This window comes from Mustela nivalis, assembly GCF_964662115.1.
Source record: "Mustela nivalis genome assembly, chromosome: 11".
Lineage (NCBI taxonomy): Eukaryota > Metazoa > Chordata > Mammalia > Carnivora > Mustelidae > Mustela > Mustela nivalis.
The window spans coordinates 110,503,980-110,527,178 of record NC_139030.1 but is presented as its reverse complement, the minus strand read 5'-3'; the positions used below and the strand labels follow the sequence as shown (position 1 = coordinate 110,527,178).

General features: G+C 47.7%; 1 protein-coding gene across 6 annotated transcripts in view; it reads right to left on the bottom strand.

The window, feature by feature from the left end:
* Positions 1-23,199, bottom strand: part of STAT1 (signal transducer and activator of transcription 1) — a 45,690-nt gene that overhangs the window by 4,946 nt on the left and 17,545 nt on the right. For 4 of the 6 annotated variants that reach the window (XR_014300532.1, XR_014300533.1, XR_014300534.1 and 1 more), the window contains 16 exons: positions 22,005-22,163; positions 20,386-20,478; positions 18,890-18,949; positions 16,677-16,706; positions 16,498-16,591; positions 15,361-15,402; positions 14,075-14,158; positions 13,559-13,657; positions 12,355-12,490; positions 10,937-10,986; positions 10,148-10,242; positions 9,227-9,372; positions 7,054-7,239; positions 5,952-6,027; positions 4,929-5,031; positions 955-1,173 (listed from right to left, as the gene is read on the bottom strand). Coding sequence is in view for 2 of the 6 variants with exons in the window: in XM_082690493.1 (XP_082546619.1) it covers positions 1,159-1,173; positions 4,929-5,031; positions 5,952-6,027; positions 7,054-7,239; positions 9,227-9,372; positions 10,148-10,242; positions 10,937-10,986; positions 12,355-12,490; positions 13,559-13,657; positions 14,075-14,158; positions 15,361-15,402; positions 16,498-16,591; positions 16,677-16,706; positions 18,890-18,949; positions 20,386-20,478; positions 22,005-22,163 (1,468 nt within the window). In the remaining 4 variants the exon portion in view is untranslated. Of the gene's footprint in view, positions 1-3; positions 1,174-4,928; positions 5,032-5,951; positions 6,028-7,053; positions 7,240-9,226; positions 9,373-10,147; positions 10,243-10,936; positions 10,987-12,354; positions 12,491-13,558; positions 13,658-14,074; positions 14,159-15,360; positions 15,403-16,497; positions 16,592-16,676; positions 16,707-18,889; positions 18,950-20,385; positions 20,479-22,004; positions 22,164-23,199 lie in introns of those variants that run through there. The other 2 variants (XM_082690493.1, XM_082690494.1) reach the window with 1 other exon arrangement.

Here is a 23,199-nt window from a genome sequence, read left to right as displayed (position 1 = left end):
AGATGATGGAACCATCTGCAAATGTATTTTTCAGAGACACACATCATTGCTGAAAAACAGGCGCTTCTCAATGCAGTTACACAGGACGAGTTCTCAAACTGTTTGATTCTCATACGATCTCTGGTTAATTACTTGTCAGTCACTCTTTTCTCAATTTGAAAATTTCATGACTAAGACTAAATACCAGCTAATAACAATAAAGACACATTAACCCATTTAAGAAACATGAACTAAATTTCTGAGTTGGTCTAAATCTATGATTAACTCCAACTTTTTGAAGAGTAACAGGATTTTTGTCTGGAGAGAGCGGTTGTTAATAGCCTGGCTCCCATGACAGAAATGTGAAGATAATTTCATTTACTAGTGACTGCAAAGAGGCGGGATATATTCAGCTTTGGACATTAAAGCTTAGACAGAAAAAAAAACTACTCAAGAGTCCAGAAAACGTATTTCCTTCTACTGATATTACCCAGTATCATATAGCCATAACAGACAGAAAAGCTAAGTCTCCCAAGACAGAGAATTTGCTTTTAGCTTTAAACGGCCAGTGTGAAAAATGTAATAAAATAAAGAACACAACTTTTACCCTCTGCACAGATATAGGATGACTACCTTTGATAAACAGTCGATGTAATTCTGTGTGACTTAGCTCTGAACGATTTCATAGGTAACCCGACAGAAAACCTCCAGCCACATCTGCAGCAGAGGGAACAAGTAAAAATTCTCTAGAATAGAAATTTGCCAATCCTACATCAAAAAGTTCCCTAAGTAACCGTGTGATCTATCCAATAGCCTGTAACAGCAGCCGGGCACGGACCTTGTGCACAGCATTTTACATGCTGCTCAACTTCTCACCTTTCCTAAAGGATTTCCATTCTAGCCCTGACGTTTTCAGTGTATCTGGATATTTCTCTTTGTAAAACCCACACTACAGAGAGGGCCTTTCAATTTTACCTTTCTTTAGATGCATGAAGCCTTTCAGAGTAACAGACGTTTCTGAATTTGGGGAAAATCCACTTGCTATCAACAGGTTGCAGCAAATTTGTTCGTCTTTGTTTCATTTCCCTAGAAACATAGGATGTGAAGGAACAGAGCGCAGGAGGGAATCACAGATGGGAAGGAAAAATGTCGCCAGAGAAGACGAGAAAAATTCATGCTCTATACTGCATTCATCTGTAAAAGATAAAATGTGGTTAAGTTTATTACACAGCTCTTAGGAAATGCAGACCCACACATTTGACACGGCTCGTCGGTTCTACAATGGGGTAGTAGGAAGACACTTCCACAGCAAATAACCACTATTTCATTGGAGGGCCTTCACATGTGCTATTTATCCTTTTCCCTGGACTAATCGAGACCTTTTATATCATCTAAGCAGATGGATTATTCCTCTGCAGCCTGCTGGCTTAATTCTGTGCAGTCATCCAGGCCGCATAAAGCATTCTGCTGTTATGCAACTCTAGGGGCAGAGCAACGTGGCAAATCCTCTCCCACAAAACAAGAGCGAGACAGTGCTGAGCTGTGTGCCCGAGGGAGGACAGCATGGGGGAGATGATGACTTTTCCTTAAAGGCCACGCAGTAGGAATAATAAATGAATGCCTTTCAGGTACAGACTAGAGACACAGAATTAGGAGGCAGCCCTGCCCTTCCACCCCGAGAGCGCCTCCTGCCCAGCTCACCAGAGCAGCGCACCTTGTGGGCAGTAAACTGCACATCCAAGGAATCCCAGCTGCCCCTGACTTCCTAGCTTCCCCGCCCCCTCCGTCCCTGCGCTCTCCCGGCAGGCCAGGGGCTCTTCACCAGCCTGGGTCTGCCCTCCAGCAACGTCTAGAGACACGGTTGATCACCATGACTGGGTTTGGGTCTAGGGGTGCTAGTGGGCTAGGCGGCAGAAAGCCAGGGGTGCTGCTAAGTATTCCACAAGGCAGAGAACAGCCCTCTGAAACAGAAAATTACTCAGCTCCCAGAATACCAAGAGAAACACAGGACTAGACTGTAAGCCTCTTGGGAACTGCCCTTTAAGGTTTTGGAGAATTCCTCTAATACCTATTTAGGAAGCCACAGAGTGACCCAATCAAGTCAGAATTTGTAATGATTTATAGTCGTTTCTACAATGGGTCCATTGTTAATTATTTTTAATCCTAAGTGCTCAATGATGGGTAGGACCCAGTGGGCTCTTATGAACATTATTTTGGACTGAAAGCGCAGTGAAGGTTTTGCCCCTACGTTCCAGTATGTGGCTGAAATGTGTAGTTGAGAGAGTGGACTTTTAGAGAGAGGGAAAAAGAGGGAGACAGAGAGAAGGAGCGAAAGCCTGCATCCATATCCTGTCACCGTCTCTTGCTAGCATGTGTGACTGTGGCTTATCACCCCGCCTCTCTAAATCTCAAGGTCTTGTTCTTCCAAAGCAGGCTAAGAGGACCTGGCAGAAGGACGCGATGGAAGGATTAATTGAGAGACGGTGTGCAGTGCCTAGAGCAGCAGACGGAACGAGAGATGGTCAATAAATGTTCCTGTTATTACCAGCTTTGCCAAAGGCTGGCAGGAGAGTAGACTGGTTCTCATGTAGTCCCTGAGGGAGAAGTTTGTTATACAGGAAATCCAGACTAAACAAATACTCAAGTCATCCTGAAGAAAACACTGGTGCTCTGTCTCTCTCAGGCAGTTTCCTCAGGGGCCCACGGTCCCTCCTGGTCCTGACCCTTGGCCAGAGTGGCAACCTGCAGACGAGGCTGAAACAGCAGGCCCCGGGAGAGGCCGCTCTGTTTCACAGCATATGCTCTCCCGCCAGGAGCAGAAAGCAGATGCTGACTGGAAGTCATGGCCAAGGCCAAAGACAGATAAAGTAGAGTCTACCCAGTTTGGGGACTAATCCAACTTTTACTTTGTCCAGCCGGTGCCTTGCCCATATTATCACCTCCCCAAGCTCTTTCAGTCTTCTACAGGTTGGACCTGGAGCTGTGTGTGTGTGCGTGTGTGTGCACGTGCGTGTGGGTGTGCAAAACAGACTTCTTTTGCCCTACAAATGAAATGAATGAAATCATCTGGAATGGAATGGCTGTGGGGGGGGTGTCCATTTCCTGGCATTCATTTAGAGAATTTAAATCCCTCTCCCAGTATCATTCTAAGAGCACAGAGAAAGTCAGTGACACGCTTGCACAGACGGACGCAACTAATCCATCTTATTTTCTTAAGGTCAAGGGGAATAATGGTGATGACAGAGTCGGAACTTGGACTTCCGAATCCCAAACACAGGCTTCCCACCCAAAGGCCACGCTGCCTTTGTCCTGATAAACTGGAACAAGACCTAGGGAGTCCTGTGCAAACAGTTTCTCTTGCGGTGGATGTTTGGAAGGAAAGGAAGCTCTTGCTGTTCTGGGAGATGTTCCAGGCGAGGCAACAGCCTGCGCCCTACAGACCCACCGGCTGGATTCCCATGCTCCCTCCACCACTTAGTCAGTTGGACAGCTTGGGATGGGGGCTCCTTTCCCACACTGTACAACTGAGAACAGTAGCAGCTACTCGGAAGGCAGTTGTGAAGACTGATGAAGTCACTCCTGGTGGGGTGCCTGGTACACAGAACGTCTCACCTACCAACGGGGCTGAGGCGAACTGTGATGATAATGTACCTTGCTCAGGAACAACAAAGAAGGCACGAAAGAAGGTCAGCCATTTTGTGGTTCTGCCAACAGATCTTACACTCCTGGAGGAGGGCTTTGCATTTGTTCCGTTTTTTGTTGGGCTCATAAGTACTTTATAGTAGCCTCAGGGGCTACATTCCAACAGGAAGAGTCCTTGCCCACAGAAAAGATTCATTTTACACGTGCCAACAGTGATTTTCAACAATCAGGAAGGTGTAAGAAATCATGGTCTCTAAAAGTCTCAGCCTGGGCTTCTTCATGTGAGAAAAAGGGACCAAGAGATAAGTTACACACTGGAAACCTGACTCTCAACAGATGTTACCGACGTCACATGCACACATGGCTACATGAGCCCAGGTGTGTGAAGGGTGGTATCCCCTCTCCACCTCTCCCCTCCCTGCCCTCCTGCCTCACCCCCTGAGCACACAGTCTGTGCCAGGTACCAGTTACAAGAAACTGATGAAGAAAGGATGGTTATAACTCAGGCAGGACTTTTTTTAAAGGAGTAAACACATTTTAACAAATAAACCAGAACAGCTTCCCATGGAAAAGTGCTCCAAATTAAACAGTGTCAGCAAAATTCCAGCCAAACAAAAAAGTCTTCAAGAGGAAGGATTTCGGCCCGACAGGCAAACAATACTATTTGATTTATTGAGAAACATTCTCTCAAAGGCAAAGGCAATAGATTCTCTCTTTTGGAGACAACCCTGTTCCTATTCTGGTCGTGACACTCATAATTCTTTCACTTCTAGAACCTGCCACTCTTGGCAAGCGCCCGGCCACCGTGGCTGCGAGCAGCAGAGATTGGTCCTCAAATATGAAGCAGGTGGACAATTCCTCTGTCGCTGGTAAAGCCTCCAAGGACTGCTAACTGCCAAGCATCAGTCCTCGCTCTCCCTAAAAATAACACTCCTGCGTCCAGACACAGTGCTGAAATAACAGGCTGAAGGAAAACATTTTCTTATCAGAGAAACGGTAGTTCCTTAACACTTGAAATTTCGGCAAGGACAACTTCAAAGGGCAGAGGTGAAACTCTGAAATACCTGAAATGTCATTCAGTTTCTGGAAAGTGCCGAGTGCCAGGGATAAAGCATCCTGGTGCTGAGGAAGCTTACTGAAGTACAGCAGGCTCTGACTGGTTAGGGCTGGTCTAAAACGCACCGTCGACGGCTCTGCCAGAGGCTGCTACTGATACCCCGCAGCCGAACCGAGTAGCGGCAGGTGCCCTCCCGGCCCCAGAGACACCTGCTCGGCAAGAGCCGACACCGTTGCCACCGGGTACTCACCATACTGTCGAACTCGACAGAACCCACTATCCGTGACACCTCGTCAAACTCCTCGGGAGACATGGGGAGCAGGTTGTCTGTGGTCTGAAGTCGAGAGGGGTGACTAAAATGGAGAGAGAGGAAAAGGACATGTTAACACTGAGATCGTGCACATGGTGGTGCCAGCTTGGACATTTCGTCTTCGGCCTGTGACGGAATTGTCACTGGAGATCTTTACTTTGGCTCAGGGCATCTGCTCATGCACGACACTTGGAAAAGTACAGTTTGCAGGAGGTTCCTGTCCCCAGCCCAGCCCCTTGGGAAACGTCCAGGACTCTAGAGATGTGAGTGAGAAGTAGCCAGACTTGGGACCTGCGCCGCTCCTGCCTGGTTAAAGGTGCGGGCGAGCACGGACAGCGTGTCACCCTGCGAGGCTGATGCTTCGGGGCCGAGGCTGGCCGAGAAGCTCCAAGCTTCCAAGCTCAGGAAGAATGTCTGGGGAGTCCCTCGTCCCTACCTTGAGGTTTGTATGCAGATAAAGCTGCTCCAGAGTGTTTTTACATGAAGGCTACATCCATTCACCCCAAGACAGTGCTGCGGGCCAAATAACTGACAATGACTTTTCCAAATTTTTTTCTACCCTTTATAAAATGAAACAACAAAATAAAAGCAAGCGAAAAAAATGTATCTCAATCACCACTTTGGCCTTTCCTCGATTGAAAAGAACTACTTTCCCACTGTGATCCATTTTTGTTCATTTTATTTATACTTTTTCAAAATATCAGTTGGGGGGATACTTAAATACAACTTTGGGTGGTGGTGGTGGTGTTTAGGGTTTTGGGGGTTTTTCTGTTTGTTTGTTTGTTTGTTTGTTTGTTTTTTATAAAGGCAGTAAAATTCTGATAGGCAGTGGCACCAGGATCTCTAGTTAGGATCTTTCCAACAAAGTCCAACTTTGGTGGCGGCAGCAGCAATTACAGTGAGAAAGCAGGAGCGGGGCTGGCCTGTGGTTTTTAAACATGGCTCTCTTCTGTGTTCACTTACACTTCAGACACAGAAATCAACTCTGTCTTGATGTATCCAGTTCCTTTAGGGCCATCGAGTTCCATTGGTTCTGGGGCTAGAAGCAAACACATCAGGTACAACTTTCTGTTAGCAGGGTTTACCCAAGGACAGACGATCAATGTTCTCCAACAGTCAGGTTAGGGTCCTGTAGCTTTATGGGGCTGTGACTTCCCTGCCTGGATCACCTCAAATTCTGGTGGGAATGCAGAAGCAACCTAGAGGGAAAGGCGAGGAGCTCAGGACAGAAGTCAAGCTGCAGGCTCTCTCCTTCCCAGGACTGAAATCCCACAGAAGCTGGAGCACGAAATGTGCAAAGCTTTATCTAGGTTAGTGGTTCTAGCCTGGCTGGTAAGATATACATGGCTGGCAGGGTAAAGCTAGCGGCATCTTCTTCCCAAAGCAACTGTATGGATATTGAGATTTCTGGTTCTGGAACATAAAAAACTCTGTTGGCATGTTCCAAACCAGAGCACCTAATGTGAAAGTTCTCAAATACATCTGGTAAAGACAAAGAAGCAGGAGACCTGTTCTAAGCTCAGAACTACTCTTAACAACAATCACTAGGAATAATATGATCTCATAAACTAATCAGATCACCCTAAATGAACAGTTTTGCTTCTCCTGGGCCTTAGTTTTCCCAATTTTAACAGGAACAGGCTGGTATAAATTAGTTGGCCATGGTATTCACGCCTTTTACCACTCTGCATGTGGAAAAATAACATAATAAATACACAAGACCAGAAATGGATTTTGTCAACACTCCTAAAACACCAAATTCCTGTTCATTTCTTACTGTCTGTATCAGGCCAAATAACATGTTATATTTCAGCTACGCTGGTTTACACCATCTTTAGAAAGCCTGTTTACAGTGATTCAAAAGAAAGTGGGGAGTTAATGCCACAGCAAGGGTGAAGCTTGTGCAGGCGCCATGCACCCCCAGGAAGCCAAGGGCTGTGTGTGTTATTAAACCCCGGCTCCAGCAAACCTGTGGACAGTGAAGAAGTAAGAACCTCCTCATACCAGGAATGAGCAAACTGCACTTTTACTCATAAGGGCGGTGACCATTCACTCCCCCACCTACCTTCCTTGGGCCTGGAGTAGTATTTCCCAAAGGCATGGTCTTTATCAATATTCGGATACAGATACTTCAGGGGATTCTCTGGAATATTTTCAGCAGCCATAACCTTGTAATTGCGAATAATGTCAGGGAAAGTAACAGCAGAAAGTTCTTTCTTTGTGTAGGGCTCAACGGCATGGAAGTGAGGTTCTAAAAAAGAAGAAGATCCAAGTAAGTCCCATGGACTAATCCCAAAACAAGAGAACAAAAGCAAAACATTGCAGAGTTCATGGATTTGAGCAAACCCAATAAGAACTAATCATGATATAGGACTTATAACACAGTGTGTTGCTTCATTTCTGAATAAATCAGAATCCTTTCTGAGAAACAAGAAACATAAAGGCACTGCAACAACACTGCCCTTGTTGTTATTTGCTGAGATTGGTAAACCTGGCAATAAGAGGTTTATTAAACATCTTCAGTAGCCTGCATCTTCAATGATGTCCCCACCTGTGGGCAGCTAGAGAAATACTAACTGGATCTTCTTGGCTCAAGCCACAGATTAAGTTAATAAAAAATAAGCTCACTCTCCAGTTGCTTTTCTTTTCAGACTGAAGACTGTAATTTTTTACTAAAATAATGCAATACCCAGAAACCAATTTTTTAAACAAAAATAGGATCCTACTTGTACTTTTTCTTCTAATCCTTAATGCAATAAACCCCTTTAATTTACTCATGGTCTTACTCCCAGATGTCATCTGAATGCTGCCTCCTGACTGACCTAGAAGCTCACTTTTGGGTGCACACATTCCTGAGGCTGCCGTTCGCATGCTCCGGGGACTCTGCCCTAATGTGCAGGCTGCCAGCATCCCAGAAGTCTGGAGCTGGTGTTGCCCCGCCTAAGCTTTCTGGATGCCAAGGACCTCAGCTCTGCCTCCGGCTTGGCTGGCTCCGTCGCTCAGTTAGCTCGGGAAAGGTACTACTGGAGAAGATGGACAAGGCCGCTTCTAACATCTACTGCCTATCCTCGGCCCTGATTCCAGCCTTCCTCAATTTTCATTAAAAGAAAAATAAAAAATAGGGGCGCCTGGGTGGCTCAGTGTTGTTAAACCTCTGCCTCTGGCTCAGGTCAGGGTCTCAGGGTCCTGGGATGGAGCCCCACATTGGGCTCTGGGATCAGCAGGGAGCCTGCTTCCCCCTTTCTCTCTGCCTGCCTCTCTGACTACTTGTGATCTCCGTCTGCCAAATAAATAAACAAAATCTTTAAGTAAAAAAAAGTTAAAAAAAATAGAACTGAAGTATGCCCCATTTTTTTTAAACAAATGAATTTTTTTAAAAATTATTTTTATTTAGGTATTTGACAGACAGAGATCACAAGTAGGCAGAAAGGCAGGCAGAGAGAGAGAGAGAGAAGGAAGCAGGCTTCCTGCTGAGCAGAGAGCCAGATGCGGGGCTCGATCCCAGGACCCTGAGATCATGACCTGAGCCGAAGGCAGAGGCTTAACCCACTGAGCCACCCAGGCGCCCCAGTATGCCCCATTTTTGCACCTGTCCCCTGAAGGCAGGAATGTCACTGGGTTCCCTCAGCACGCCTAGAGTGCAAACTGAGAGTAAGTGCGGAAAGGACCGTATCTAACATCTCCTCTCCACAGCTCGGCCTTCTCCCCGGACCCTGCTGCAGGTTGCGGTGGTGCTGGGGCGTCTTTCCGCTGCAAACTCATCTGAGGAAGAGCAAACCCCGGAGAGAACAAAGCCAGACTTGACCCTGCTCGGTTTGCATGCAGGGTCAGGGCCGGGTCGGGGGCCAAGGGCGGTGCGGGGTGCGCAGGATCCCTGACCCGGAGCATGCGGGGGGGGGGGGGGGGGCGTGCCTCCAGGGGGGCCTCCCCGCGTGGCCCTGGGGGCACAGGCCTCCACAACGTGGGTGTCCTCCCCGAACTGCGAGGGAGCCACACGGACGCACGTCCTCGCCCTACAGGTAGCGGGCGGGACAGAAAGAGCAGCGCTCGGCCTCGTCTGTTTCTCACCCGTCACTTCCACCCGGGCCGTGACCCACGAATATTCCTGGCGACGTATCACACCCTCTTGGCGACGCTCAGGGGGTGGGTTTGACAGCCACCTGGCTGTGGCCTCACCGCGGCTGCTCCGGGGGCCCGAGGGAAAGGGGCCCGTGGGGCACGCATGCGCGCAGGCTCACCTCCTCCGTTCTGCGGGCGCTCCACCCACGTGAACGTGATGGCGCCTTCACGGCAGCTTTCGCTGAAGCGCAGCAAGAACGTCCCGGGTTGCTGGTCCTTCAGCAGCGCGCGCTCCCGCTCCTTGCTGATGAAGCCCACGATACACCTGCGTGGGGACAGAGAAAGAGGTGCTCTGAGCGTCGCCTTGGAAACCAGATCGACTGTGGAGAGCCGACAGAAGAACCGGGGTGAAAATGTGGAGCCCGTCTGAGGTGCGGGAAACCGCCCGCTTCGCCACTTCCGGTAGCGCTTCGCCACTTCCGGTAGCGCTTGGCCTGTGTCTGTGTCTGTGGAAGTCCCAGCCCGTGATCCGCACCGGCAAGGGGATGCTGCGGATGGTCCGTACGGACCCGCCACGTAAGGGCACGGCGTGTCTACTTGAGGACCATTTGTTTCCCGCGATTTTTAAAGGCCGTGAAAATGTCCGAGTTCCTGCACGTTTCGTACGGGAGACAAAGGCTCGGACAATGTCCTTCCACGTTCTGGTAAGTTAAAGCCTTTGCTGAAACAGCAGCTGACCCTGGTAAGTCAGGTAAAAACCACTGACTGAGGTCAAAAGGGTTTTCTTCCTTCCTAGTGGCAATACAGTTAATCAGTGCTTAAGCTTTTGTTCAATGAGTGAATGCACGAATGACACTCAAAAAATCCCGTTTAAGTGTTGAAAATACATATCTATAGATTATGAAAGTGTAAGTTTAATCTGATGAGGTTCCACTATCATGAAGCCCCAACAGGACAGCCCGGAAGCATCCATTCCTGTGAGACGCTCACAGGTCTTGTCGAATTGTGAGGCCTGTCCAGGTCAGGTGGGTCTCCAGCTTGCAGTAAGGGAGCCTGTGCTAAAATTAGGTTTAAAAAATAAATTGATCGATGGCCCTTACCCATCATTCCAGAGTGAGAGCAGGTGTTTTTTAATGAGTTCAAGGATGCTTTCAATCCAAAGCCAGAAGGGAAAATTTTTATCATTTATGTTTTCCTGCAAGTATACAAATGCACACATTAGGAACAAAGAAATTCAAAATAGTGACTTACCATGCCTCTTCCTGCCATCGGATTTTAATTCCCAAAGCGTGAAGAGCTGCCAAAACTAACAGCACCCCCACTAAGCCGCCCCTCCCCTTACGCAGACACCATGCTAGCTTGCTGTCTCAGGCCACCCTCTGCTTCCCTCTCTAAACTGTAGTGAACTAGCCAGGGAACGACCTCCAGGGTGAATCACAGAACAGAAGCTGCCCTCCTGCTAGTAAAATCCAGTAGCGTGAGCTTGTCAGCACTGCCCGGCCACTCCAGAGGGGTCTTAGTATTCCCTCCAACTGGTCCCTCTGCTGGAGCAGGCTTGGGGAAACTCATCAGGCCCATCGGGCCGTCCAAGCCGGCACAGACCACGCATTTCTCATGCTAAATGCTGCCAGGCAAGGGCCTTTGTGGGTAAACGGAAGGCTCATTTCAGATAGAAAGAATGTTATCACACACACAGGCGCTTCCTGTCAGACTCACACTTGGAGACTGACCTTCTGCACTGGAGGAAAGTAAACAACCTGCCCCTGGGTTTCCACGGGCCGGGGCAAACATGCCAAAATAAGCACAAAGATAAGTAACTACCACAGCAAACAGGAGAACCTCAACAGAGAGCGAGAACTCAGAGCGTAGAAAACCCAGACAGTACCCACCTTACAGAACCTTGTCCATGGAATGAGACCATCAGGGCCAGCATTAGGACCTAACCAAATAAAAATAAGCTTTTTCAGGAAACAGAAATGGACTCTGAAGCTTTTCTTAGACTGGCTAACCAAGATGGCTCTTGTATATCCTCTCAAAGAGCTAATACCCAGAAGAGAAAGACTATGTACATGGTTGATACTCTGAGACACACTGATGCTAATTAATTGTACTTTCTGGAGAAGCCTTCATTTGGTCCCTGTCTATGCAGTATCATCTCCCGGGGCCGCCGCCTCCTTCCTCAGCACGCTTCTCTCCCACAGGTCCTTCGGAGCTTTCTCAAGCTTCAAACTAAGACCAAGATCACCCCTAGGTGATCTATTTCACTGACATTTGACTGTCCAAGCTTATTTTGGATATTATTTGGGTATTTGCCTCAGCCTTTCTCCAAAGAGGACATGGGCTGAGGGAGGCCAATATAGATCAAAAGCCAAGTGGGAGACATGACAGAGGGGAAGGAGGCTGAGGGGTTCTCCACTTCACAAATTAAAGCAGCCTAGGCCATCGAAAGTGTGAGCCTGTCATCTCTCTTTGGAGAGAACCACAAATAAGCCATTATAGGCAAAAAAGATATCTGTCTTAATTCTCACCAAATAAGGAGATGGAATGAGGTGATTTCTTACATCCTATTAAATGGTGTAAGACCCCCTACTGTGACAGCTACGTGGCCACAAGAAGACATACTGAGCTACTTGGTTAGGAAGAGGCTTCTGGTGTTTGCAATATACACAGTTCTTTATATAGAAAGCAAATTTAGGGGGAAAAAAGTTGCCTGTGGATTTTTAAAGAAATAGTTCAGATAACTCTCATTCATTGAAGATTGGGGCTAGTTGGTCTTTGATTTCCTTATGTGGAAGACTAATAAATCCATGACATTAGCTATTGAAGAGGAATTCTCTATCATGGCCTGGACCCTGAGACAAGAGCCTTGGGTGTACCCTATGGAGTAGGTGGCTCCAGGGCCTTACTTATTTTCACTATGCTGAGGACTTACTTTTTTCTCATTTTTAGGTTAATAAGACTTCATTTTTTTCATCAAGGAACTTCTTTTAGCCACAACTAATATATTTTACATAATTCAAAAATATTTCCCTTAGAACCTGCTCAGTAATGTTAATAAGAAATAATTGGGAAATGATTCTTTTTAGTTTTTTTTTTTAATTAAAAAATTTCACCTACTTCTGAAGTGAGCTATATATAATTCTCATTTAGCTGTAACAAGCTGCAGCTGGGAAAGCCAACCAACTCTTTTTTTTTTTTTTTAAACACTCTTCTACCTTGATCAAACTAGAGAGAGCAAAGAGGTGGAAAGGAATAAGTCGAGATATCCTTATGAATTTAAATTTTCTTATATGGAGAAAGTTCCTACCAAGTAGTTTCTCTCCCAGCATGTTGAGCTGGTCCACATTGAGACCTCTTTTGGTGACAGAAGAAAACTGCCAGCTGAGTACCTCCGAGAGCTGAGACCATCGTGCACAAGGTGGGTTCAAGAAGAAGGACAGATTCTAGAGAAAAAAATACCCAAAAGCTTAGGCAGTTGGTCCCAAGTAAGGCCCTCAGACCCAGATCTGTCCTGAAGTTCAGTTCTAGTTTCTGTGACACACACAAGTTTTCACAGAAGAGAAACACAGTTGATTCTCGTTATTTGGAGGATCACATTCGTGAATGCAATCTACTCATGCTAAGTTACTTTAACCCATAAATGGCTCCTCGTGGCACTTCTGGAGTCATCTGTGGACACCACGAATAGAGCGGTGAAAGACTGGGGTCACCCGACATGGATGTTTCCAGGAGAGTCAGACCACGCAACTGCCTTCTTGTTTCAGCTCTCATACCACAAGCAAGTGTCCTTTGCCTTTTGGGTTTTTTCAGTTCTTTAAAAATTTCATTTTTAAAATGGTTGCAAGGATAGCACTTCGGTGCCGCCTGATGTTCCTAAGTGCAAGATGGCTGCCACGCACCTCACGGAGCAAATACAAGCGCTTAGATGCACTTCATTCAGGCATGAGCTACAGTGCTGCTGGCCTGAGCTCAATGTGAATGCAAAAACAGATGCGTTAGATAAGGCATCTTTAAACAGAAGCATACATAAACAAGGCCACGTATCGACAGGTCCAGTAGCCATCATTCAGTGTTCAAAGTGACTTTCAAGAATGTAAGTGCAAAAAAAAAAAAAAAAAAAAAGCAAAACAAAAAAGAAAGAAAAAGAAAAGAATGTAAGTGCAGGAAATAATGAGAATCAGCTGTACTTAACAGTGAGTATGCAGACTTAAGAACGGAGCGTGCTGATTTAGCAGATATATACACTTTCTTAAGAAAAGCAATAAATCAACTCCTCCACAGTAAAAGTTATAGGAAATCTATTGCCTGAGCTTATTCCTACAGAAGGAAAACCGCAATTCTCATTTCTAATACATATAGGTGCTTCCCTTTTCCAGAATTACTGAAGATCCTTAACAAAAGCACTTGTTATGTCACTTTTCTCTCAACTTCTGGCCCTGAGGGGTGCTGTGAGATGTGCAGAAACCACATGATGGTTAGCGCCTGAGCAAAAGGAGATGAGTTTTCCATACCCGGGGTTCTGTCACCAGCATGTTGTACCACAGGATGGAGGCCCAACCACTCGGCAGCTGGCTGACGTTGGAGATCACCACAACGGGCAGAGAGGTCGTCTAAAAATGATAAAGACCTTGAAATCATTCGAATCAGAGAAGTATCACCTGAAGACCACTGTGTAGCCTTAAAACTGAGCAAAGGGTGATTTGCAAATTTGCATGTATTTTATATTTGAACACTAAAAATGGAAAGTTAACTTTTGTCCATAGCTTATTTTTCATTCTACCATTCAATTAAGAAATAAGTCTCCTTGCCTCATGTAATAGTTTAACATAGGACACCTCAACTAGGATATTTAGTTTGCAGCTTTTTAAAGCTGAATTCGGTTCTCTAGCTTCCTGAACAATTCAGTTAACATCAAGATAGTATTAGCTGAGAAAGATCATCCTTTTTAGCAATTAAGTCAATATGTCTAGAACAAAAACTGAGAAATAAAAATAAAATTTCCCAGGTCTGAACCATGTATGTCTCACCTCGAGGTCAATGACCAAACCAGGCTGGCACAGCTGGGTCTCAAAACTGAGGGAGTGAAGCTCCTCAGTAACGATGAGAGGGCCCTTCAAAGAGAGATGGGGGAAAAAAAAAAAAGGAATACAGTGATTCAGTCACACATCCTGCAATTTTCAGGGGCCTCATAAGGACTAAAAAGGGCTGCAGAGAGCCTGACTGCCAACCAACCAAAGGCAATTCAGAAAAAAATTCCCATTTTCACGAATGTACCCCAGGTTCAATTATTGTATCTCCGTGTTCTCTTAAGGACAAGATTTCTGAAACCCTGGCTAGGGTTACAGATTAACAGAAAGAAATGTCAGTAGGGAAACAGAAGCTTCTCATGGGTTTCTTGGTAACGAGAAGCTTCCTGGCTCTCAGCCGCCCTGCCTGCTGCCCCATCCGGCTCCAACCCCGGGCGAACCGGCGAAGCAGACACGTGTTCCAGGTGGGATTAGTTACTGGAAGGGCTGAACTGCATAAGCCTGGCAGGTCAGAAAGTCCCCGGTGTAGAAATATAATAGTTTTCTAAGTGGCTTTATACACATTTTCCCCTGGGAGCACCACAGCAACTGAGAACAGGAGAGAAGCAGCCGCTCTCTCTGCTCACAGGAGCGGAGCCGGGAGGTCACGGTGAGAGTGAAGGACAAAACCAGGGCTAAGCGGTGTGTGTCCGCATGGCCCCGGGCGGTGTCTGTCCCACTCTTCCACACAACCTCTGCTGGGTGTGGTTGCAAGGAGCGCCTGCTACGTGGGCACAAAGCATGAAATCGTTCCAAACCAAACCAACTCCAGACATTCTGTCCTCTGTCCACAGTTCAGTTTTTAATGCATTACAGTGACTGTAAAAAGGAAACTGTCAGAACCACGCTGCCTCTGGGTAGGGAACGCAGGTGTGAGAAAACCCTCTTGCCACGCTTCAGTTTTCAGCACGGCAGTCCCCAAACCAGCCTCTATTCCAGCTCCCACAGTAATTCCCGTGTACCCTTAGCTACATCCTACAAACTTCCGGGGATCACTTTCTTTGCATGTGAGATGTGAGTAGCACGGGAGCCTACTGGGAGGGCCCAGCGACGTCGTGTGCGAAATCATCTGACAAACAGAAAGCGTGAAGGCAGTGGGTTTTTACTGTTATCACAGATACACTGTGTCTCAGAGCTCATCCTCTCCCCTGCAGGAGAGGACCCCTCTCTGAGGTGCAGCGGCCCTGAGCCAACCTGCCTGGACACACGTGCCTCTTAGAGACCATTCAAAACAGAGAAGGACTCACCTCGTTAGTTCTGGTGCCAGCATTTTTCTGTTCCTTCAGTTGCTACAGAATAAGAAACCACCTTAGTAAACGGCATGATAATGCTCACAGTTCTATTTTCATCTACAAATCAGATCGAAGTCACGGTTTAGAAAGAATAAAGGATGTGAAATGATTTTCAGAATGCAGAACAAGACATGAAATGACCCCTGTGTGGGCTCCTAAGCCTAAGTGCCCCTTTCCAGCACCCTGACACCATGCAGACACACGTGACCATGGAAGGATCCCAGGGAATCACAGCCTGCTCCCTTCCCCCGCCCTGTGCAAGCTTTTCTGAATGATCCCCCTTAACTTTCATTAACTGCTTCATCCCCGCCCCCACCCCGCTCAGGGCACAGCTAAGCCTGCCCTCAAGAGGACTTCAATCCCTGAGGTTTTAATGGAAGCATTCTGGAGCTCTGAGAGCAGCTCTGGGCACTGTGCGACTCCCACGTCTGGACCGAGGCTCTCCTATAAGGTCTAGCTTCACGAACTATCAATTTGCCGGCTTATGGAACTGTTGCCAGTGACCCTAACTGCAGGTTCCAGCCCAGGGAGCACACCAGGGTCAGGGGCAACATGTCAGAACCACCTCACAGAGGCAGGCAAAAGGCACTTAAAATTCCCCGCAGGATTTCTGTGGCTTGGCGGAATGGGCCAACTCTGCTGGAGACAAAGCGGTGGGGGCAGTGGTCGGGGGCAAGACCACCAGGAAGGAGAAAGTGAATAATGGGCCAAGGAGAGACTCTGGGGGCCTGCCACACCTGGAGCAGGGAGAAGGAGCAGGCAGGATGTGGGGGCAATGATCAGTGATCACTGAGGTCGCAGAGGCACCAGGCACAGGTCACTCATATGTACACTGGGTTATGGAATGTTTTGCTGAGATGGCTGTGGCCCAGCAAGTATCTCTGGAGAAGATACTGGCAGAGCACGGGCACAGAACGGGCCTGAGGTAGGGAGGAGGAAGGAAGATTCAGCGTGAAGTCAGCAGCCACACACTCTAGAAAGCCTTCTCCAGGGGTGCGTCCACATCACACAGCGAACCGGGTTCCACTCCAAGGAAAATGGGTCCTATTAAGCCACACACAACCCACAGAAACAGGAAAGCTGGTCTCCTACCAGGTGCCGGAACTCCGCCGCCAGACTCCCATTGGTGGACTCCTCCATGTTCATCACTTTCGTGTGCGTGCCCAAAATGTTGAACTTCCTGAATCTAGACAATACAGAGCAGAAATACTTAAAAGGCTTGGAACTTCTAAATAAACACAGTAAAATCTAGTACAAGGTGCTTGACGTACCCTTTTACTGTATTCCTCTCATTCACATCTCTGAAAAAGAAACATACACATATATATATAAAATCATGTATGTGCATTTAAATTTTGAGATGAGCTTTAACAAAAATCTAGAAATATACAATAGAGTAAAAGATCATACAAAATCTACACCTGTGGGCTTTCTGTCCTTTCACCCCTGGCCCCCAGCCCCCAGTCGACCCACACGAGCTCTGCCAAGGATTGCCGAGTGACCTTGGGCAAATAAACCATCAGGCCTCACATGTCTCACTTGTAAGATGTGGTGCTACCGGCGCCCACCTTGCAGGACACGGAGAGTGGTGAGCTAGGCCATGGGTGCAAGGGCACGAGCGCACCCTCCGCAGACATAAATAAGCTGCACTTCTGGCTGTTTCCTGAGTAGTCGCCTGCCTTGTGTGAGGCCCCAAGCTAAGAGAGAGCTGTTGCAGCTGTGTGATTAGTGAACTTCCAGCGTGACAGCTAAATCCTTTTTTTAGTCTCTCTGATCCTTAATGCTTTTATGAAAGGAACAGAATAGTCAATTATTTGGGGGAAACAGTCAAGTTTAAGTTTTAAATCTGAGGTTCAGTCTCAAGCAGCCTGGCCTCTAGCATCAATGCCATGCTGACTCTGTCACGTCTGGGCTCCCAGGTACCTGGGCCAGCGACCTTTCCTAGCTCAAGGAGAAGCTCAGCATTGCTGTGAATGACAATCACCATTAGCTATGTGAGTGACCAACTGCCCCCATTTCAGGGGCGGGGGTGGTGGTGGCGCAGAACTTAAAGAAAAAGGAACAGCATGATAGTGCCTCATCAGAGCTAAGAAGAAAACCCAGAGTGGAACAGAGAGAAAGGACGAGAGAGCAGTAACAAACCAAAGGAGAGACAGAGCACAGTGTAATAGCCACAACATCTGCCTCTTTTCCTTTCAAGAGATATTAGTGTATTTCCCTGTCCCTGGAACCTTCCAGGTGACTCTGACTGGGATCTGCCCACAGAATGGTCGGGAGGGATGCCGCACAAGCTCCAAGTCTCACCCCCGCACGCATCACACGTGGCTATTCTTACCCACCCGGAATGCCGTCCCCATGCAAAAAAGCCCAGGTTAGCCCCTTGAAAGGAACCCCACAGAGAAGGGCCCAGTTATCCCAGCCAGGACCCGACACTAGACACGCCCCGCAACAATCAAGCTGATCCAGACCAGAAAGACCACCTACAGCCCACAGAATAAGAGAAATAAGCTTTTGGGTTTTAAGCCTGATGTTTTGGGGTGATGTGTTAAGCACCAAAAGCTGCCACACAGAGAAACCGCAGCTGATGGCAGGAAAGACAAAGGCGCAGAGCACAGCGAAGAACAGCGTTAGAGAGCAGAAAGACAAAACCCCGGAGGAAAATGACTTGGATCATCATAAATGGTTTTGAAACTTGTTAAACAAGTACGTTACACACACAAAAAAGCATTAAAAATATCAAGGGGTGGGGGCAGCTGGATGGCTCAGTGGTTAAAGCCTCCGCCTTCGACTCAGGTCATGATCTTAGGGTCCTGGGATGGAGCCCCGCATCGGGCTCTCTGCTCAGGAGGGAGCCTACTTCCCTCCCCACCCCCCGCCTGCCTCTCTGCCTACCTGTGATCTGTCAAATAAAAAATAAATAAAATCTTAAAAAAAAAAAGCAAGGGGTGGGGCAGGGTGGGAGCCAGTGGTTAGTTCAAGACTAGTCCATGTCTAGTGTCCAAGGGCAAATGGGATAGGACTACTCCATTTAGACCCCCGTGAGAACTTCTGCCCACTCCGGGTCCCTGCTGTCAAGACAAGGGTGGATCCAGCGGGGCCCACAAAGTCTCTGCAAAATGCTGTCAATGGCCACAGAATCACTGCATGAGACAGTCCTCAGCCTGGTGCACGCCCAAGGGCCCCTCCTCTTCGAGGCTGGCCTAGGAGGAAGGAGAGGCGGCAGGCCAGGCCTGGTGCTTCGAGACTTGATCAGTACAAGCTCACAGGCATAAAACGCCCATTCTTCCGTTTGTTTATAGTCTGAGAAGGCACCGGCTTGTTGCTATCAGTTCTGGGGGAGGCTCCCAGAGTCCAGAATGGGAGCCATCAATTTAAACCTCCTGCAGTCACGCAGAAATAGCCCCAGCACATCAGTCCATGTCTGGTTAACAAAACCAGCATCTCGATAGTGTGTGTATCTTAGATAATATAAAAGATATCTTACTTATCAAATAAGACTTTGACTTTCAAATTATAATTCAGCTCTTGCAATTTCACCAGCAGTCTGCAAAGAAAAATAAAAGTCATTATTACTTTAAAAATTATCTATTACAGTCTATTTATTATGCCAACTCCCTACGGGTGGCCATGTCAATAATCTCTGCTCCCTCCAGTTATTACAAAAAATAGCATCGACATCCACATACGTCTACTGGGATTTTTTCTAAGTGCATTTGCAGCATAAATTCCCACCAAATGTGAGTGAGGGTCCCTGCTTCCCTATATAGCCTTGCCAACACTGGGGTCTATCAAAACTTCTACTTTGGGACAATTATATGGGCAAAAAAGTAGCAAATGTACTTTTTACTAAAACTTGTTATCTAATGTTTGTTCTGTTGAGAAAAAAAAATAACTCTGACCCATAATGAGGAAAGAGAGGGTAGCATCTATGGTCATTCCAGGTGGTGTGGAAAGACAACGGAAAGACTGCAGAAGATGTGCACGTGTCTTCTCTGCGGAGCTGGAGACCTCCAGCAGAAGCCCCTCACTGGTCCGCTCCACTTACTGGCGCAGGCGGATGGGACTGCACTCCTAGTGCCCCTTCTAGCGGTGGGTCCTCGGCCCCCGCGGGTCCTCGGGTGTGATGCTGAAACACCAGCAGCCAGGGAACCTCACTGGGACCTAACTGAGCGGCACCCCAGGAGCAAGGACTATGGCCAGCTCTTCGGAGCCCAGCTGCTCACCAGGAGAAGAACAGCTAAAGAAATTTGCTATTTGACAGAGAAAGAACAGCCCTAAGTTCTCACATGGAAACACTTCTGCAATTTATAATCACAGAGAAAAACGGGTTGCAAAACAACACGTATAGCAGAACCTTAGTTTTTAAAACTAAAATCCTGTGGGTAATATTACGTATGTGTGTATCTTTGTATGAAAATATATGTATATATACACACACACACACGCAACTGTATTTATTTCCGTATTTGTGTAGACATGGAGAGAATTCCGGGAGGGAGGACTGCCACTAGGCTGTTTGCCACAGTGATCTACAGATATTTAGATCACAGACAACTCTGGAACACTGAGGAAAGCTCTGACCCCATTCACCAGAAAAACCAGTCACGAGTCCATGTTCTCGCACACATATGGTCTTGGGGCTATGTGAAGCCCAGGTTACCAGCTTGTTCTCAGGAGGGCACAAAACTGCTGGGAACTTCTGCATCTACTAGATGCAGTTCTGCCCTTTCGAATTCCTGTTTACAGTGAATGCACATGACATTTTCAGGGGGGAATCGTGTGTGCGTGTGTGTACATAAGTATCTGTTACATTTCTATTTCTTTTAATAGAAAAGATGGACTCTTAGATATTCTAAATAAGAATTCACATAGAAATGCCTACTGCACCACTGCTTCCTCTAAGTACCCTCCGCGACAGTGTGGTGTAGCAGGGGAGGACGCACACTTGAAGGTGCAGGGTTTCTGTCTCATCTTGGTTACCTCAACTTCACGGTGAACTGGACCCCGGTCTTCAAGACCAGTGGCCTCTGAGGATGAGTTGGCATGCAAGGCTGTCTTTCCACCACAAATGAGCTGTAAATTCCAAGCAAAGTGCAGATTAGCATTTCCATTAAGGCTGATGCAGTACCAACAGGAGGGGGGTTAGAGGGCATAGCCGGCCCACATCTGCACTCCGCATGAGATCAGAGTGTGACCTGTGACACCTCTGACAAGCAAAACCCTGAGTTGCACGAATTTGCAAATTTGCACATTTTCACTGTGGCGATTGCTTCGCAATAGATACAAGTTCAGGTCATTATGTCCTACACCTGAACCTGATGAATGTTGTTTGCCAATCACATCTCAATTTAAAAATAAAAATAAACAAAAACAAAAAATAAAAAGAAATTTCACTATAGTTGAAAATGAACCGTGTAACACATTGCTTGCTACCATAATTTGAAATGGATATTTCAGGATCCTCTGGAAAATTGTACTTCTAGTAAGACAGTCTGGTAATACTTACTATCTAATAAGCACTTCCAAATATGCATTTTCATTTTAAAAAAGATCACATTTGCATTCCAAAACCCAAGGAAATAAATATCCTTGCTATTTCAAAATACAGCACTGAGGTATTGCTGCCTGAGCCACAGGGAACCAAGGATATTCTTTTATTATGTCACGTCAGCACACACACACAAATTGCAGTGTGAACTTTATCCTTCTACCCAGTGCATTTATCTACGAAGCATACTTGGAACAACTGCCCATGAACAAGGCACTGCACAAGGTCCTTGTGAGGGATAAAAGAGGACAAAGGCACATCTCTGTCTTCCAAGAACTTCCAGTTCATGTCACAGATGACAGAAATCCACACACAATTACATAATGAATCCAGAATGGGAGAAGAACAAAGACAGCCAGGCAGATCCAGAAGGGAGCTAACATGTTTGGGAACTCTGGGAAGATTTCACGACAAGACACAAGCTGAAACTCCCAGGAGCTTAGAATGTTGAGATGAGGTTCAAAGAAGGTGGCTGGGGTCAGAGGATCCAGGAGAGGCACGGCAAAGTGACTGGAGTTGGTGCGGACGAGGTCTGCCTGGAAATGAGGTGTGTGGGGAAGCTCACCCTGGAGCGGTCAGCTGGGGCCAGGCTGGGGAGTTGGGGCCCAAGTGTCCAGCTGAAAGGCTCCGCCTGGATGAGCAGGTGACAAAGAGCCAGGCTGGACACTGCTTGGGGAAGCACAGCGTCACAGGGGCTGAGAAGGGACATGTTTGGGAAGTGACTGCAGGAGTTCAGCAAGACCATCTGAGAGCCTGAAACACATGGGGCCTTGGAGTGGGAAGGAGGGGACAAACCGCCCCAGGACAGACTGGCAGGTCTCGGCACAGACTGGCCCCCAGAGAGGGAGCAGTAGAATGGGTGAGTTACCAGGCTGGCTGGCCACGAGAATGAAGAGCCGCAGAGCGGACGGTACGGACAAGGCATTTAGGAAGAGGTGACCACCCTAAAACAACTTACACAACGTATTAAACTTTTAAGTGACCTGAATCACCGTGAAATTTCCCCCCAGTAAAATAACTGCAGAACGTGCAAGGGAGTCCCCTCAATCACCTCTGAATGAGCTGCTGGAAAAGGCTGAAGGTGCGGTCCCACAGGCCTTGTTTGTTTTTTGTGATAGGGTCGTGTTCGTAGGTGTATTTCTGTTCCAGCTCCTCGAGCTTTTTCAGCTGCTGACGCACCTGCTGCAGACTCTCCGCAACTATGGTGAACCTGGGAAAGGACGAGATGCGGGGCCTCGATCAGAAGCTGCCTCCAGGCCACCCGGCCTGCAGGGAATGTGGAAACCGGCGAGTGGTTTCCCCGGAGAACACCTGACGTTATCCACGCGGCCACTCTCTGCACAGAGAACAAGGATTACGTCGCCATTAGAGAGTATTATGTGGGAGGAAGAAATCAAGAGATTTCAGCCCAGACCTGCAGAGGTGGGGCCTGCTGAAGACCTGTGACTTCTGCTGACCTGCACGATGACCGGGACTTAAAGGGACAGGCAGGGAGGGCAGAGGCAGAGGACACAGCAAAGGAGATGCTGTGATGGGTGATGCGGGAGGCAGTGAGGGGCCGTGCAGGTTGTGTATCAGGACACGAGGAGCAAGAGAACAGCTTGGAAGCTGGGGAAGCCGCACGGTGAGGGAACGACAGGCCGGGGTCAGGAGGAGGAGAGGGAAGGAAGGTTACCGTTTTACTGAACTAAAAGAAGGCGGCAAAAGCGCTCGGTCTAGGCACTCAAAATGTAAACCACGGAGGAAACTCGTGATTGCTTTCCAGTCCCTCGTTCCTCCCAGTGAAGGGCCTGTGAGCCGAGTCAGGCTGTGCAACTGCAGCTTGACTACCTGGTGTGGTAACAGAGGCAGATCTTCTCCCAGTGAACACATCTCCTCCGCTTCACGGTTTCACTTCCTGAATCCAGTTCCAAGCACCCAAGGAGCAGCCCTTAGCCATGAAAGGAGAGGCGGGCTGATGGCAGCGGGTGAGTTCCCGGGGATCCTAACTGGGGCTTCCCAACTTCCTTCCAACCATGGCACACATGCGAACACCACAAATGACCACAGGGGGCTCCAGACAGCCTAGGACTTCCCTAGACAGCAAGAGAGCTTTGGGGGCCCGGGCGGGGGATGGGGGGTGTCAGTGGTTCTCAAGGCCTGTTATGGGGGCTACACTGGGCTGGGAAGTTCTGTTCTGACAGAAATTTGGAGTACAAGCAGGCAACCCACAGAATACAAATGAATGGCTAAGTATTAATTGTGAA